Raw genomic sequence first — 16,003 nt, 5'->3', positions numbered from 1 at the left:
CAAGTCCCACTTCTCTGCCCAGGGGTGGACTCCCCAGGCAGAAGCCAGGGGAGGGATGGATGGAAGAAGAGCAGGCTGACCCCAAAGGCCGATCAACGCCACCATCACCAACCCAGTTAGTGCAGCCCTCGGAATCATCTCTCTGACCAAGCGTGGTCTACATCCCAGATGCCAAGCTAGATCCAGCGGGTGACGCTGCTATCAGGACAAGTTCTTGACCTCCATGTGCTTTTTACCTGGATGAATCACAACTGGACACGTCCAAGTGTCCCGGCAAACACATTATTGATCCTCAAACTCTGCCTGAGGGCAGCTTCTTTATCCTGGCATTGCAAGTCTCTTCCGAGGAGAGAGCCACACAACCATTAGCAAGATGGGGACTCCCTCTCTACAGCTTCGACATCCACTTCAAAAGTCAACCCCTTGAAGTGCATTCACTGCAGCCATGGCCAAGCGCCCAGGTGATCTGTTCCTTAGGATAGGAATAAGCTGGAACCATGGCCACGATGAACGAAGTCTGAGGAATATGCCATATTGGGAGGGTGGCAAGGAGGCATCAAGGCAGCCAAGAGCCCAGGCCAGGAAGACTAAATTAAAGGGAATGAACAATCGAGGTCCAATCTGTATTCATGGGCTTTCTATTTGTAGGCTGGTTTCTAACATCCACAGATATTACCTCCATCTTCATCGCAATCGATCAGTATGTGCAGACCCCATTACCATACTCACATTGTCTGTTCAAGGTTTCATATCCACACAGCCATGTCTCTGTCTCAATTATCAGCCTCATAGTCTCTGGATCGTAAGCAGGGATCGTTTCTTTCCTGATGCCCTCCATCGCTGGGACTCCCGGGTCCCTCAGCACCCCGTGACCCTGCCTTGGCTGGGCTGTTCTCCTTCGCCCTCGGGATGTTTGATGTAGCCATGCCCCTCTGGTAAAATCGGGGAGGGGGAGGGCAGGAGCACATGGATGGAAGGGAACTAATTATTGGCTTCTCCCTCCTCCTCATCAAAAGACTGGACCCCTGAGGATGTAACGTCTGATACTTTCCTACTGAGAGCAGCAGATGCCTCAGGCTCTTCTCGTGGGGACAGTGACTCCAGATCCCGGCATCCTGCATCTTCCTCCTCCTCAGCAGGTATTTGCCTTTTCTCAGACAGATCCTTTGCAGGGTCCATTCCACCTACTCCTGGAGCCCAGTCAGGGTCTCCTCCCAATAAGGGTTGGGGTCCCTGGGCTGAGTGTCCAGGTGGAGGTTGTGAAGGCCCTACTTCATGCAGACTGGGCTGGGAGTCATCAAAGGCTGGACCAAGGTAGGAACCAGTGGCCGGAGAGGCTATGAGAGACTGGTCGCTTGCTTCCCAGGCATCTGATGACCCCAAGCAGTACATGCCTTGGGATACATAGGAATGTGGCCATCCATCCATTGGGGCCTGGGCTAGAGCATCTGTGAAGAGAAGGGTGCAAGAAGAGGTCACTCGGGTGGCAGCAAGTAATAAGAGGACCATGGGGAATATGGAGGGCATATGGGCGAAGCATGGGGTAGTGAGTAGTAGAAAGAACTAAAGGAATGAGTAAGCCCATTGGGGTCTGGGAGGAAGTGACAAGGTTTGAGTGGTTTTAGGAGCCAGGAGGAGGAGGTCCTGATCTTTAGGAGACAGAGTTCTGGGTCACCTCTCACCCTGACTTTCCATCAGCTCCTGGTAGTTATCACTGTAGTTGCAGCCCAATGGCTCCTGGGTAGAATTAACACTCATATCTTCACCATCCATCGAAGACCAAGCCATGAGCGTGGCCTCAGAGATAGCAAACTGTTCCATAACCCCTGAGGAAGGAAAAAAAAAAAAATGAGTCATTACAGGAATCACTTCCAACCATAGTCAAAACCAGAGTCACCTCGATACAGCTCTTAAATTAGGGATAAAAATGAGGAAAATTTCTAGGTCTTACATTAAGAAATTCTAAGGGAAAGGGGTAGAGGTCCCTGGGGATAAGGAAACTGGAACCAATGGGAATTTCCATTCGTATTCTAGAGAGTGGGACTGGGGAAAATCAGGGGTTCCTATTTGACTTTTTAGGAATTTCTGTGAGAGGCTCTTAACAAATCACAGTTCGAAGTTTTAATGGCCTCTGTAGGTAAATCAGGGTTAGGAGACATAAAAAGTCTTACTGGTGGTGGTGGGCAACATGTGAGACTTTCTCTGGGGGTTAGGTGAGGTTAGGAGTCCTGACTCTAAGGAAAATTATGAATGAGAAACTATTTGATGAGTTCCTCATTAAATCAACTTCCCTCCTATATTTATATTCCTATGCCCTCCATTTTCTTCTTGACCCAATGCTCCAAGGCCGTCCTCTCTTAGCCAGAGCTCAGAGCCCTGTCATTCACACCATCCATGACAATGATGTATCCTTTTAAGCAGGTGCTCTATACTCCCCATCCAAGGATCAGAAATGTAAAACTAGAAAGAACTTCAGAGATTATTTCACCCAACACTTCCATTTTACAGATGAAGAAACTGAGGTACAGAGATAAAGTGACTTTCTGAAGGAAATTACCCAACTAGCAAGGTACACAGCTGTGATTCTCACCTTATTTTACTACTAACAAAAACCTGCCAGTCCCATATTGTATATTCTTAGGACTCTGCTCCCAATGCCACTCCATTATTTTTCATAGTGAATTTGATAAATTAATTAGTGACAATACACTAATAGATGAAGGATCATCATCATGCTCCTGTCTCCTTGGAGAACATGCTTTCAAACACTGACCTTCTGGGAACAATCTTTGTCTTTATCTGCAGATATAGGACAACAAGGGAGTCAGATGGGGAAAAATGTGAGACCAGGAAAAGAAATATTCTAAGGCAAATAGGCACTCATCCCATAAAATTCTGTCTCTGCATAGTATCAGCACCAGTATGGGAGAACTTGTGATGGAAAGGTCAGGGTGAGAAGTCCAGGGAGATTTTTGAGTGATAGATGTCTGGGGATAGGGAGTTGGTTGAAGATGTCCAGAACTGGGGATGAAGATACCTGCAAGGAATCGAGCTTCCTTCTCGCCATCACTGAGATCAGAGTAGGCATCTGTATCCCTTCGGACAGACTCATGACTGTGCTGTGGCTGAGCAGCTGGAGCCTTCCCCCAGCCCTGCCATTCGATCATGTGGGCCACTCGACCTTGCCCCATGGCTGTAGGCTTTGTCACGTGGTCCTTCATACTACGTGAGATCCCTAAAAAGCCAAAGATACCCATTCCCTCCAGGCTATTACCTGGCCCCCTGTCCAACCCTCCACACCACCCATAATCAATGACCTCTCAACCAGCGGAGCATTATTATGTAGGGACTATCTCTGGGTGCTACCAAGGAGGGACAATTTCTCAAAGGGCAATGAGGATAGACAGAAGACTCTGGGAATCTAGGCAGAGTCTGGAAGCAAAGATAGCATTGGAAGAAAACGGACAGAGGAAGCAATAGTTGTCAAGGAGACATACAGTCGTTGGGAAGAGGGTTCCTTGGGCATGAAGGGCTTATATGAGCTCAGGGCTGGGGTCTCACCTGAGAAAGACGACTTGGCCAAAGCCCCAATACCATAGGCATTGGAATTCCGCTTAAGCTTGGGAAGGATGGAGGTTGTGTCCTCCATGGAAAGCTGAGGAAGGGTGCAGAGAAACAACGACAACGACAACGACAACAACAATAATAATAATAACAGCTCACATTTATATAGTGCTTTAAAGTTGACATAGTGCTTTCAAAATCTTGTGACGTAGGGAGTAAAGATATTCTTATCTACATTTTTACAAGTGGAGACACAGAAGTTCAAGGGAATTAAATGACATGCCCCAAATTACCTAATTAATCAATGTTGATGCTAGACAAAGGGTGTCTCTGAGTGTGGGGGTATGTGGGAACATAACATGCACAGGGAGAACTCAGGGTGTCCAGGGCAAGGAAGATGAGGTTTACAGGATTAGGTGAAAGGAGGTAGAGAGAAGATATTTTCTCAGGAATCCAAATGAAATGATCTTCTCAATTAAAAGGTAAAGTGTATGTGTGTGTGTGTGTGTGTGTGTGTGTGTGTGTGTGTATGTTTATGCCTGAGGGTATATACTCCCAATCATGTGAAAGAGTGAGCCAGCTAATAGATAAAGGGGAGGATTTAAGTAGTAAAAGGGAAGGGAAATTCTGAGAGCAGTGAACCTTACTACAGTAAAGATAGCAGACCTCATGCTTCTCATTGGAACCTTGGTTCTACTTGAGCTACATATGATTAGAGTGGGAAGGAGAGACGATGATGTACACCATTCTTATATTGAGGGAGGAAAATAAAAAGGAAATTAAGAGGGGAGAGGGTTACACCAGGAGACTTGAAGATAAATACTCACATTGATGCCATCCCAGGAGAAATCTGTTCGAGTTTGCTGTGAGGAGACACAATAAGAGAGTACATTGTTTGAAGAGTTGCTAATGAGAACTGTGGAATTATTCCTTCCATAGAGCTCCCTTTTCACTACAGACCAGGGCCACCCATGTGTGGTAAAAAGGGACTGAGGCTAGTCTTAATTCTAAAATGAGAGTCTGGGGATAAATGGGGAGAGATTTTGGAGCATTCCTGGAGAAGTATCATCCTAGAAGCCTGGTAGGGTAACAACTGATGAATTCTTGGGCAAAGGAATGGAGATACTTAGGTCAGGACCTAGGAAGGTCTAGGAGGGGTAGGAGATTATACTACAGGCACAAAGGATGGATTTCAAGGGGGCCTGGAGATATAGGAAGTTCATGGTAGGTAGGAAACATTTGGGGTGGGATTGGGGTGGGGTGAAGGCCTCACCTCAGTGGATGGCCGGTGGATGCTACTCCCATGCAGGGAGCTGGTGCTGTCCATGTTGATTTGGTCAACATCCTTCAGACCTTTCCAATCCACTGCAATCACCTCATTCCCTAGAGGCAGCCAGGGGCCAAAACTCAGCCTCTAGCCCCCCTGCCCATACCCCATCTGGCACCACAACTCAATCTAAACTGGGTACTAGCTCAGTCCCATTTCTGTAGAAAGGTTCAAGTCCCCATTCCAACAAGCAATACATCTCCTGCCAGTCCCATCTTGGAAAAATTCTGCCCTGTGATCTCTAATCCTTCTCTCTCTAACTCCTCTATTTCATTATTCAATTACTATCCTTATTCCTCCCAACATTGATAGTATTAACAATAAATTGAATTTTAGCTTCAGATGAGCTAAACAGAGCACACTCATAAATCAAAGAGAAAACTTTCTATTGACTACTTTTTTTTTCCTAGTAGGAAGTTTACTAGTGAGGTGAACACAGAAATGAGGTGGGCAGTGCAAAGGATAGGATAGAGGAGTTTAGCCAGGACTTAGGGAGGGGAGGATGAAACTATTAGTGAGGAATGGGATTTATGATGGAAAGAAAGGGTTGGGAAAGAAAGTAAGCTCTGGGCTGTGAAGCAGAGGGAAGCTAGAGGAAGAAAGGGAGGACTTGGAGATTGTATATGGAGAATCAAAGTTCTCTTCATGGAGTTCCCAACTTGGAGGAAAAAGTAAAACCAGTGGGATAGCTGGAAATAAGTCTTAATGAAGAAGTTGTCTGTGGTTTTGGTATTACCACTGGGCCCCTATGGTTGGGGGCAGTTCTCAGAGGAAGAAAAAATTTTCAGTTTAAGACAGTAGTTGGTATAAGTTGCTAACAATGGGGCTATAGGCCAAAAAAAAAAAAAAAAGACTAAGAACAGCTGAGTTCCTTGGAAAAGCTCCCCAATACTGTTAGAAAGGTATGTGTGTGCATATGTGTGGGAAGGAACTAGTGGGTCCAAATGGCAAAAGGCCCAGACTGGTAGGGGAGGGCAGGGGGAAAGAAGAGTAAGAGAGAATTTGGGGTAGATTGAAGGCCCAGATCCTTAGAGGTGGGGAGTGTGAGAGAGATAAAGAAGGGGAGGTTGAATTTGTAGCAATAAAGAGAGCTGAGTCACAGATGTGGGGGGCAGGAAGGGAAAGGGTTAGGGAGAGGAGGTGAGAGTAGAGGAGGGGGTATCCATGGAAATGAATAAGGTTTCAAAGAAATGAGGCTTCAGGACAGTGAGAATGTGAGTAATATTGGGAATTATTCTCTAAGTGGGGAAAGTTGGAAATTGGGGTGAGAACAATTTTGGAGGTTGAGGAAGAGGGTTAGACTTAAATTGCCATGCTGTGTGAAGGGTATGGGGGAAGTTTTCCTGAGTTCTATTTTGACCAAACAGGAGCAAAGGGGAGGTAGGAGAATAGGAGAAGTCTTCCTCTTCAACATCCCATCCCCTAAAATCAGATAAATAAAGTCAAGGTCCCACCCAACCTGCCCCCATCAACACGGGTGCTGTCTCTCCTCCGGCTTTTCCCCTCGATTCGCCCCCTTCCCCCAACCTACACTCAAACTCTTCCTTCCCTACACTTCTTCCCAACCTCATTCTCCTAGGACAAGGAACCCACCCACCTCCCTCAGTTACCGAATCCCTAGAGTTTAGCCCGCCCCCGCCCCAAAGGAAAATGCACGTGAACAAAGCAAATCTGGGGGAGGAAAAAAAAAGGCAGAAGAGAGGGAAAGACAAGGAGGGGGTAAAACATAGGGAGACAGATGGAAGGGCGGGGAGAAGAAAAGGGGATAGGGGAGAACCCAAAAGAGACTCCAAGAAACTGAGACGGGAGGCTGAGGGGAGATGGCAGTTAGAAGAGGAGACTATTTTGCAAACGAAAAGGAGGGGATGAACAGAAAGAGGCAGGAGGAGGCAGGGTGGCTAAGGTGATGGAGAAATGAGGAAATAGGAGTTGTAGGACGGGGGATGGAGGGAATGAGAGGAGCTTGGTGGAGTGATGGGGACAGGGACAGAGGCTTGGGGAGGACATGGAGGGAGGGAGGATCGAATGAGAAAGGGAAGGAGAGGCAGAGGTAGGAAGAGAAATAGAGGTGGAGAGAGATGAAGTGAGAGAAGGATGGAAAACAGGGAGAGGTGAGTGATGGAGAGAGAATGGATGCACGGAGGGTGCGGAGGGAAAGAAGGATGGAGAGAGGGATGAAGAGGAGCCAGATGGGGGGAGGGGGAGGGCTGAGGGAGCAGGCAGAGAGGGGCTGGGGCCAGCCCCCGCCCACTCCCCCGCCGCGGTACCCACCCACAGTCCTGGAGCCGATGCAGCCCATGGCTCCGGGGGGCCGGGGCCGGGGCCCTCACAGGCGCTGGGCGGGCGCTGGGGGGAGCACCCGGGGCCGTGCCGCCGCCCCAGCCGCTCTGCAGCGCCGCCGCCGTCTTCTCTGGGCTCCGGCTCCGCTCCCCCCTCCCTTCTCCTCCATCCCTCCCTCCGGCAGCCTCCGTCGCCGCTGCTGCTGCCGCCGCCGCCGCCGCCACCGCCGCCGCCGCTTTGCTCCCCCCGCCCCAGCCCAGCTCGACTCAGCTCCCTCGGCGATGGGAGGGGTCTGGGGATTGGCTGCTCCCGGCTTCTCCCCGCCCTCTGCCCCTGGCCCGCTACCTGCACCCACATTTACGCTCCTGCTTTCCCTTCAGGCTCCTGCTCCATCGAGCCCATGTGCCTCGGGTTTCCCTTTCCCCTTCATTTGCTTCCCACGGTCACGATGCCCATCCTTCCCGCAGTCCCCCTGCCCAGAGTTGGGTCCAGGGAGGAATTCTCTCAGGGAGAACGTGGGATGGGGATGAGAATGCCCAGTTTGGATTTTAGGGCCCCATGTGGACACACATTTAAGTGTTGTTTGATTCATTGTTGGAGGAAAAAGATGCGGGGCGGGGTTCAAAGTTGCGAGGAAGGGCCTTGTCCCCCAGATCCCCACGCGTCTGTTTTCCTAGTAAAGATCACATCTAGGACATATACACCAGGGTAATGATCTGCTGCTTTGTGGTGTTCGTTTATTGCTCCTTATGTCTTAGGTTAGTTATTGTTAGCTCCGTGAGGGGAGAGCTGATGTGTCAGGCTTGATTTTTAACATTCCATGAGTATTTATTGACTGATAATCCAATCTCAAGTAGAAGGGGAAGGGGCTAGAAAGGAGAGAGAACACAACTCCATCAATACGGGTTATGGATGCAGGGGTGAGGAGGAGGATGGGACCCTGAGGAGAACAGGAATGCTGCCCCTCTCAGGATATATGAAAGAGACAAAATTCAAATCCAGGACCAGGTGGGGAAAGTTAAGTATGTTGGAACAAATGGAAACATATATCCTTATCTTCTGACAAAATCAATATTGTATTCTAGATCCCTATCCTTCTTTCCATATTATACCCCCCTCTCCCATTTTATCAATAGTTCTCCGGGACAAAGATTGGTCAGGTTTCTATTGTCTTTTAATGTTGATTTTGTTTACAATACTGCAATAAGAACAATATAATAAAATCAGCATTTATAGAGCTTTAAGGTTTGCAAAATACTTTTTTTTTGAATTTACATTTGAGCCCAACAGCAATCTTATAAGTAGATTGCTGCAATTATTATGCAATTATTAAAACCATGCCCATTTTATAGGTGAGGAAATTATGATTCAGAAGAGCAACTTATGTAACTAGCTATTGTCACAGATGGGATTTGAAGCCACATATTTCAAGTCCTATGCTCTAGTCATTTTATATATATTGTTCTCCTGGTTCTACTTATTTTGCTCTGTAACAGTTTATTCAGGTCTTTCCATATTTCTCTGAATTCCTCATATAAATTGTTCTAGCATTGTAATATCCCATCAATTACACTCATATAACATGATTTCTTCAGCCATTCCCCAATCAATGGGCACCCACTTTGTTTCTACTTTTTTCACTATATATAAGTGCTGTTATGTGAAACTTTTGGTATACATAAAGGATTTCAGTCTGCCTATGAATTAACTCATTGCAGGTATATGCTGGAAGGGGATCTTAAAGTCTCTGTAGACTTGATTGGTGGGCTGAAGGTCATCAAATGAAATGCAATAAGGATAAGTGTAGAGACATTCATGTGGGTTAAAAAAAAACTTCATGGGTACACAAGGAGAGGAAGATGTGGCAAGATTATTACTTTACTCCCTTCCAGTTAATAGTGATGCAGAGACCATTTCTGGTGGAAGAACAGTAATGGTTGAACTACTTGATTCACATTGTTGATTTGAAGAAAATAATTCTAACACACTGAAATATCATGTGAACACGAGCTATTATTTAATTCAGTTTTGAGGCTTGGTTAGGCTTTTAATAGGAACAGCTGGGGTGATAGAGCTTCTCATGCTTAGGAACTCACATGAGCATAGGCTTAGATGCAGGAGCTTTCATGTCCTATGGCCAAAGAATAATCCAACTTGACTGGAAAATATAGTATTTGATGAAATTAATGATTTATAAAGTCAGAGAGACAGGTTGTAGCAGATTTAGAGAGATTTTCAAGCCAGCATAAGGGTCTTGGATATTAGAAAACAAGAACATTTTGAAGGGTTTTGATCAGGGAAATGACAGGATCAGTTTTCTAGTTATCTTGTAGAATATTAAATTTGGAATAAAATAGTTTAAGTACAAATCTGAGATCTTGATTTATATTTATGCAAGTCATTTCACCAATATGAGCTTGTATATAAATGTATGTGTAAAATGAAAGAGTTGGATTGGATTGTCTGTCTAGATATCTAGAGCTGTCTAATCCCTTACATCTCTTTCTGTGACTATCTGATAAAATTATTCTTATCATCTTGAATGCTTGGTAAAGCTCCGATTCATGCATCCTACTGTTCATGATTTTGAAAAAAACTTTTGCTTGAATTTTCCCCTCATGTTTACCACTATCTAAGTATTCTCAGATCTCCTAATTTCATCTGGTCTTCCTACCTCAACATCTATTTCTTTCTGAAAGTTATGATTTTTGTTCCTCTACTCTTTCTCACTTGTGAAATGAAGGATCCCAACAACTATTTTTAAAGTATGTTAAAATATATGTTAAATCCAACATATGTATACATATTTGTACAATTATCTTGCTGTACAAGAAAAATCAGATGAAAAAGTAAAAAACAATGAGAAAGAATGCAAAATGCAAGCAAACAATAGTAAAAAAAGAAAATGCTATCCAACAACTATTATATAATAGAAAAAAGTTATACATCAATATCTCATTACATTAAAACAAAGGAGATATTATCTTGATCAAGATTTCTACAATGTTTCCTTTTCGTTACATTTTAGCTTAATTTCCATTAACAGATATTGTAGCATTCTATCTGTTCATATTTTAGGACTCCTCTTAGTGCCAGAAGAGGCAATAGGTACAACTGGTTAGAGTAGGAGAGGGGACTATGCCATGCCTAATAATTACCCCAAAGATAGCTATCTCACTGTGGCAGAGTTCTGTTAAAGCTCTGGAGAACTCTTGTTCTCTTAATCATCTTTAAGACACTATCCATATCTTAGCCCCGTGACCCAAGAAAATGTTGGTTCGGAGACCTAGTAGGAGGTCTTCAGACCTAAACACATTTATCACTTATCTACATGTTTGGCTGAACTTCTATATTGCCATGGTTAAGCCAAGTGGGGTATATCTTTCATCTTCCTTAACCCAAAACTAGACTATCTCCCCATTATTATTAATACCAAGGCAACCAGAGAAATGGTGTCAATGTAGTTCATGTACATGGGGGAGGAGGTCCATGGGACTTTAGAAAAGTACTGGGCAACAGCTGTTGTACTTTTTCCACTCATTTCACTAGCAGAGAACAAATATATTCCAGTAGAGATTGCAAGAGATTATTTTATTTTTAATTTTAAAAATTGTTATTGACATTATTGTTGTTCACTTGTTTTTAGGTCATATCTGACTCTTTATTATTATATTTGAGGTTTTTTTGAGAAAAATACTGAAGTCATTTCCTTCTCTAGCTCATTTTACAGAAGAAGAAACTAAGACAAAGAGGGTTAAGGGTCATACAGCTAGTATGCATCTAAAGCTGGATTTGAACCCAGAGACATGAGTGTTCCTAACTCCAGGCTCAGCATTCTATCCACCAGGCCATCTAGGTGTTCCCTAACATAAAATATATGTTATTGACATAATTTCGTTTTAAAAATCAGCTATACATCCACTTTTATCTCTCTCATCCATTAAGCCATATCTGGTAACAAAAAAATTTTTTTTTTAAAGATGGGGAAAAACAGTTCAGCAAAATTAACCAAAACATCAATGGAGTCTGATTTGAACATATGTAAATAATGTGAAATTCCACACCCATTGCCCACCACCTTCACAAGGAAAATCAGGAGGTATGCTTTTCTCATCTCTTTTTGATCATTATAATTAGATAGCATTTAGTTGCTACTGTTGTTTTCAATTGTACCATCTTAAGGGCCATTCTAAGGAATATGTTTCTTCCAGGGACTCCTAGGACATGGTGACTCAATACTTTAACCTTATGGGAAGACATTTCCTGGATATTTCTGGCTATGCAAAAACTCAGTCTTGAAAGGACTAAAGAAAACTCTGAGCAGTCCCTTTGTCTCTCAATCTTGACATGGCTGGGAGGTGGGATTCTATTTCATTTAAAAGAAGATTTAACTTCTGATTGTTTCTTTCTTTCTTTAATGGTTCCAGGTTGTATAATGTAATTCTGAGACTTCCCAGTGAGGGATGATGAATAAGCTAGCCATTGCCCACCCTGGTATCATGGCAATTCCCTCACTTGTCAGCTAGATGAGGAGGGCTCCACGTGGGGAATTGGAGGCTGGACCCTCGGCTGCTTTTTATGCTTTGTGTTTCCTTTCTTAAATTGGTGCCTGAGATCAATCTTGAGATAGATATGAAGGTTTTGTGGATTCCAGGGAGTTTATTCAGTTTAAGCTGACTGACACAAAGGTGAATTTCTTCATCAGGCCACCAGCTGAATTACTGAGAATGATTTGTATAATGTGTAGAGCAAGAAGAAATATAGCTGTGCCTATTCAATAGTTTCACACACTCCCTTATGTTCTTATGAAGCTTAATCATCAGATCCTGGAGAGATCATAAAAAAGTTACTGAATTCTATTTTAAGTAACTCTGTTAATGTGTGTCATGAGTCTTTTGTGTTTTAGTACTTCTTAGTGTTAGAAAAAATACTTGTCCCATACCTGAATTGTATTTTATTCCAAGTACCTTTCTATTCACCTTTTTTTGGGTGAGGGACATGAGCTAAACCCAAGCTTTTAAATAAATTGTCTCTAGGACTCAAAAGATGTGAGGTGAGGGAGTTAGCCTTCCTTTCATCAGGTGCTAAACTCCTGCAGTACTGACCCCAGACTGACTATGTTTGTGAGTCCAGGACTGAGAGTCTCCTTTCTTTAGTGGAGATGGAAGTAGACACTATTAGATATGGTTGTGGTCATTGTGTGTATTACATTCTTGGTTTTGCTTCTGCATCTAGTTTATAAAAATTCATAGGAAGACATTTTAGTTAAATATATGAAGTGAGCATATAAGAATTAAACTGAAAGCCATGTTCAAGTGGTGGAGAAATTATCATGAGGGACAACTAAGTGTTGGAGACATCCAGACACTTATTGATTGGGAGTCTCTACTTTTGGTCCTACTCTGTGCGCCAGAATTAGAGTGCTTCCCTTCCCTCTCTTAGTTCTTCTCTCATTTTAGCAATGGAATACTCCTTTCTTTGGTTCGGTAGCCCATTCTTTAACTTGGTGATGCTCTTATCTGTTTGTTTGCATCCTACTAAATAATGATGCCTGGAAGACCTGCTCATAGTTCTTGTACTGAGTAATAATTGCTTTGAGGAATGGAAAGTAGAACTTTGACTTCCTGTGTTGGAGAAGAATTACTATACATAAAATTCTGCATGATTCCAAATGCTTCCTGCTGCTTTAAAAAACTGAACAAATATGAGGGTTTTTTTTTCTATTTCAGGAGTTCTATAAGGACAGAAGAATGAATCTACAAATTGCCAGTAGATTGTGGGGGATTTACCTAAATTGAGTTGGCCACTTTCAAATGACAGCTAGCCATCTCCATTAGGAACCCTTTGTGTATAAATATAAAACCTTTGAATTCAATGAACTTCCAGTAGAATGAATACTTTCTGAAAATCCCACGATGTTCCAAAGATAATCTTGTTTCTTTCTATGACATCCTTCTGTTATTCACACATTAAATATGTGTTGATTGAATGAGTGGATGAAGTCAGATCTAGTCACTCTAGATGGAACTAAGAGGACTTTGAAGAACAGAATGCAGAGCATCATATATAATATCCCTTGCTCAATTACTTTACTCCCTTCCAGTTAATAGTGATGCAGAGACCATTTCTGATGGAAGATAATGAGAGGACATGCTTTTAGAAAATTTTATCTTCCTTCCTCATTAGACTATCAAAAGGAGTTAGATTCTGGTTCATCCTTGATTATTTTATTTGTTATGCTAGAAGAAGGAAGGAGGGACATCATGGTCCGAGAAAGTGAACCGTCCAAGGAAGTAACAGGGGAATTGTCTATTGTAGAGATGTCGAGATGGAGATGTATGTAATATCTTGGAAGATGCTGATGGTTTGACTAAGTGTAAGGCCCATAGGAGCTGGGAATATAGTTTAATAATTAAAAAAAAGCAGTATAATTTTCCAATGTACATTACACTCAGTAACCTATTGTCACATCTTTGTTGATGTTGATTGGGTGGGACGACAGAGGAAGGGTAAGCAAATCACAGGCATTCGTTTACTGCGGTTTGGTAACTGAATCTTGAAGAGATTTGCATTTATTCTGAGGTGAAGGGACTTCTCCCTTTCTCTCACCAGATTGTCTGCATCCCCTTCTTTGGTCTCACCTGAGCATTTAAGAAGAAACGTGGCTGAAAGTACACTATAGGTTAAAAGTCTCTTCAGAAGAGCCTAACAGAAAAGCCTTGAAGAGTTGCCATCTGCTCTAAAGAGATCAAGCTGTCAGCAATAGAAATGCTTCTAGGAAACACAGTGCTTGAAGAGAATGTCATTGGATTAGTGGTCTTTTTTTACTTCTTGTGTCTGGTATTGATTGTGGAGAATGGCTATATCCTTATAATACTGGCCAGTGAATGGGCAAGGTGTGGGACACTTCCTCCATGTGATAAGATCTTGACCTGCTTGAGTGCATCTCGCTTCTTCCTGCAGTTGGTGGTGGGTGGAAAAAACCTGTACGTCTTGTTCTATCCAAAGGTCTTCCCATACAACACTGTACATCAGTACTTTTCTTTCCAGTGGGATTTTTTGAACTCTGTCACCATCTGGTCCTCTGCTTTGCTCAGTGTCTTCTACTGTGTGAAAATCACAACCTTCACCTACCCTGTCTTCCTCTGGCTGAAATGGAGGATCTCTGGGTATATGACCTGGCTACTGCTTGGATCTCTTGGCATCAGCTTTGTTATTGCCTTCCTGTTTTTCATTGGCAATTACTATCTCTATAGTGTCTACTCAGTGAAGAGTCTTCTATTTCAGAATTACACTGGGGAAAATTTGAAAAGAAATTTAGAAAGATACTACTTTTTCCCTTTGAAAGTAATTACTTATTCAACTCCAGCCTCCATCTTCTTCCTCTGTATGATTTTGCTTATCACTTCCCTGGAAAGACATAGAAAGAAGATACTGCATAGCAATTCTGGCCTTTGGGACTTCAGGACCCAGGCTCACACTAGGGCTCTCAAAACACTCATCACTTTCTCCATCCTATTTGCATCTTATTTTTTTGCATTAATAGTCAATGCTTCAAATATCTTGCCATCTGAGAAGTCATGGTACTGGGGATGGCAGGTTTTGATTTACCTATGCACAGCAATCCATTCCATGATTCTGATTCTGAATAACCCTCGGCTAAGAGATGGGAAATTGTAAGTTTGTTGGATAAAAAGCCACATGGAGATCCCTGGCCTTATAGACACAGAAGACAATTTTTCCCTTGCCCATTTCTCGAAGAATCCCTATTTTCCTATTGTTCCAATGAAATATCATTCCAAGACTGATAGAAAGAGGAAGGGAATGAGGATTTTCCCTGAATACCAAGAGATGAACAAGAACCAGTGAGTGATATGTACACAAGAGAAAGGGGACTTCATAGCTATGCTTTGACAATATCTATATTATCGAATCAAAGACTCTTTGAATCACATTTTTCCTATTGCCCTGTTTTTCTGTAGTAATGATTATCATTCTGGGAATTGGTCATATGGATGCTCATCTACCCACTAATTTCATCTGTTGAAGCAGCCTGGAGAAGACATTTAATGAAATGGCATCCCATTTCCATAGATCAGCATCAAACTGGGAATATTCTTTCTTTCTTACATTAAAGTGTTTCCCTGCTTGTTGTCTGCTAATGCAACATATAACTGGTTCTTCTTGGAAGTCTTCCTCAGAAACAGTAAGGTGTAAAACAAAGGGTTCAGATTGTGGAGTTGGGGAACTGGGATTTAATTCTTAGCACTACCATTTACTACTTGGAGTAGTGGCCTTGAGCAAATCAAGTCACTTCTCTAAGCTTCAATTTTCATTAGGAAAACAAGGGAACTGGATTAGATGATTTGTAAGGTCCTTCCAGCTCTGAACCTATGATTCAATTTTAAAAAATTTTCTCATTTGCTGATGGATACTAATACAACAATATCTTTATCATCATTGTAAGTTGTACTTAGCCCCTATTTAAACAATCAGGGGTGTGATTATCTAACATAAATAAAATATATCTCTTTACATTTTACTTAAGTACATTTTCCTACACTCCTTTTATCACTGAACTCATTTCTAGCATTCAGACTTTATTTCTTTGATTCATGTATAAAATAAGACTTAATTAATAAGTAATGAATTAATTAATTAGCAGGAAAATGAAGGGGTGTTATATCCTTTCTAGAAGACTTGGAAAAATAGCTGAGTTGAATTCAGACTTAAGATCATTCTGAGTTAAAAAGACAGTCTATGACAACCACATTGTCCATAGCATAGCAGAAATAAATGTCATTGGAGAGGAGGTACAAAAAAATGATGATG

The 16,003-nt window shown here is 42.7% G+C and overlaps 2 protein-coding genes across 5 annotated transcripts; one reads left to right on the top strand and one right to left on the bottom strand.

Annotated features, from left to right (window-relative positions):
- Positions 1–203: 203 nt before the first annotated feature.
- Positions 204–7,330, bottom strand: FAM131B (family with sequence similarity 131 member B). Of its 4 annotated transcripts, XM_074267673.1 has the most exons (7): positions 7,163–7,287; positions 4,838–4,947; positions 4,392–4,427; positions 3,562–3,655; positions 3,038–3,235; positions 1,683–1,826; positions 204–1,448 (listed from the first exon to the last, which is right to left on the bottom strand). In XM_074267673.1, the coding sequence occupies exons 1-7, from the start codon at positions 7,188–7,190 to the stop codon at positions 982–984; spliced, it is 1,077 nt and encodes a 358-aa protein (XP_074123774.1). In that variant the 5' UTR covers positions 7,191–7,287; the 3' UTR covers positions 204–981. The 4 variants fall into 4 exon arrangements, with proteins under 4 accessions (XP_074123774.1, XP_074123776.1, XP_074123777.1 ...); XM_074267675.1 differs by lacking the exon at positions 3,562–3,655 and having other exon boundaries at positions 7,163–7,280; XM_074267676.1 differs by lacking the exon at positions 4,838–4,947 and having other exon boundaries at positions 857–1,448; positions 7,163–7,330.
- A 6,229-nt stretch (positions 7,331–13,559) lies between these two features.
- Positions 13,560–15,538, top strand: TAS2R60 (taste 2 receptor member 60). Its single transcript, XM_074272267.1, has one exon. It carries the CDS (start codon positions 13,940–13,942, stop codon positions 14,849–14,851), a length of 912 nt encoding a protein of 303 aa, XP_074128368.1. The 5' UTR covers positions 13,560–13,939; the 3' UTR covers positions 14,852–15,538.
- Positions 15,539–16,003: the final 465 nt, after the last annotated feature.

The sequence above is a fragment of the Sminthopsis crassicaudata genome, chromosome 5 (assembly GCF_048593235.1).
Source record: "Sminthopsis crassicaudata isolate SCR6 chromosome 5, ASM4859323v1, whole genome shotgun sequence".
In the NCBI taxonomy this organism is placed as follows: Eukaryota; Metazoa; Chordata; class Mammalia; order Dasyuromorphia; family Dasyuridae; genus Sminthopsis; species Sminthopsis crassicaudata.
Note: the sequence above shows the minus strand (reverse complement) of the source record. Positions and strands in the feature narration are given on the sequence as shown.

Bases quoted from the DNA above. Each gene is read 5' to 3' on its own strand.
- TAS2R60 (XM_074272267.1), top strand. From the start codon at position 13,940: ATGCTTCTAGGAAACACAGTGCTTGAAGAGAATGTCATTGGATTAGTG.
- FAM131B (XM_074267673.1), bottom strand. From the start codon at position 7,190: ATGGGCTGCATCGGCTCCAGGACTGTGG. The intron at 1,827-3,037 runs GTATCTTCATCC...TTCCTTCCTCAG, and splicing joins GGAAGCTCGATTCCTTGCAG to GGGTTATGGAACAGTTTGCT. The intron at 1,449-1,682 runs GTGAGAGGTGAC...TTCTCTTCACAG, and splicing joins GGAGCTGATGGAAAGTCAGG to ATGCTCTAGCCCAGGCCCCA.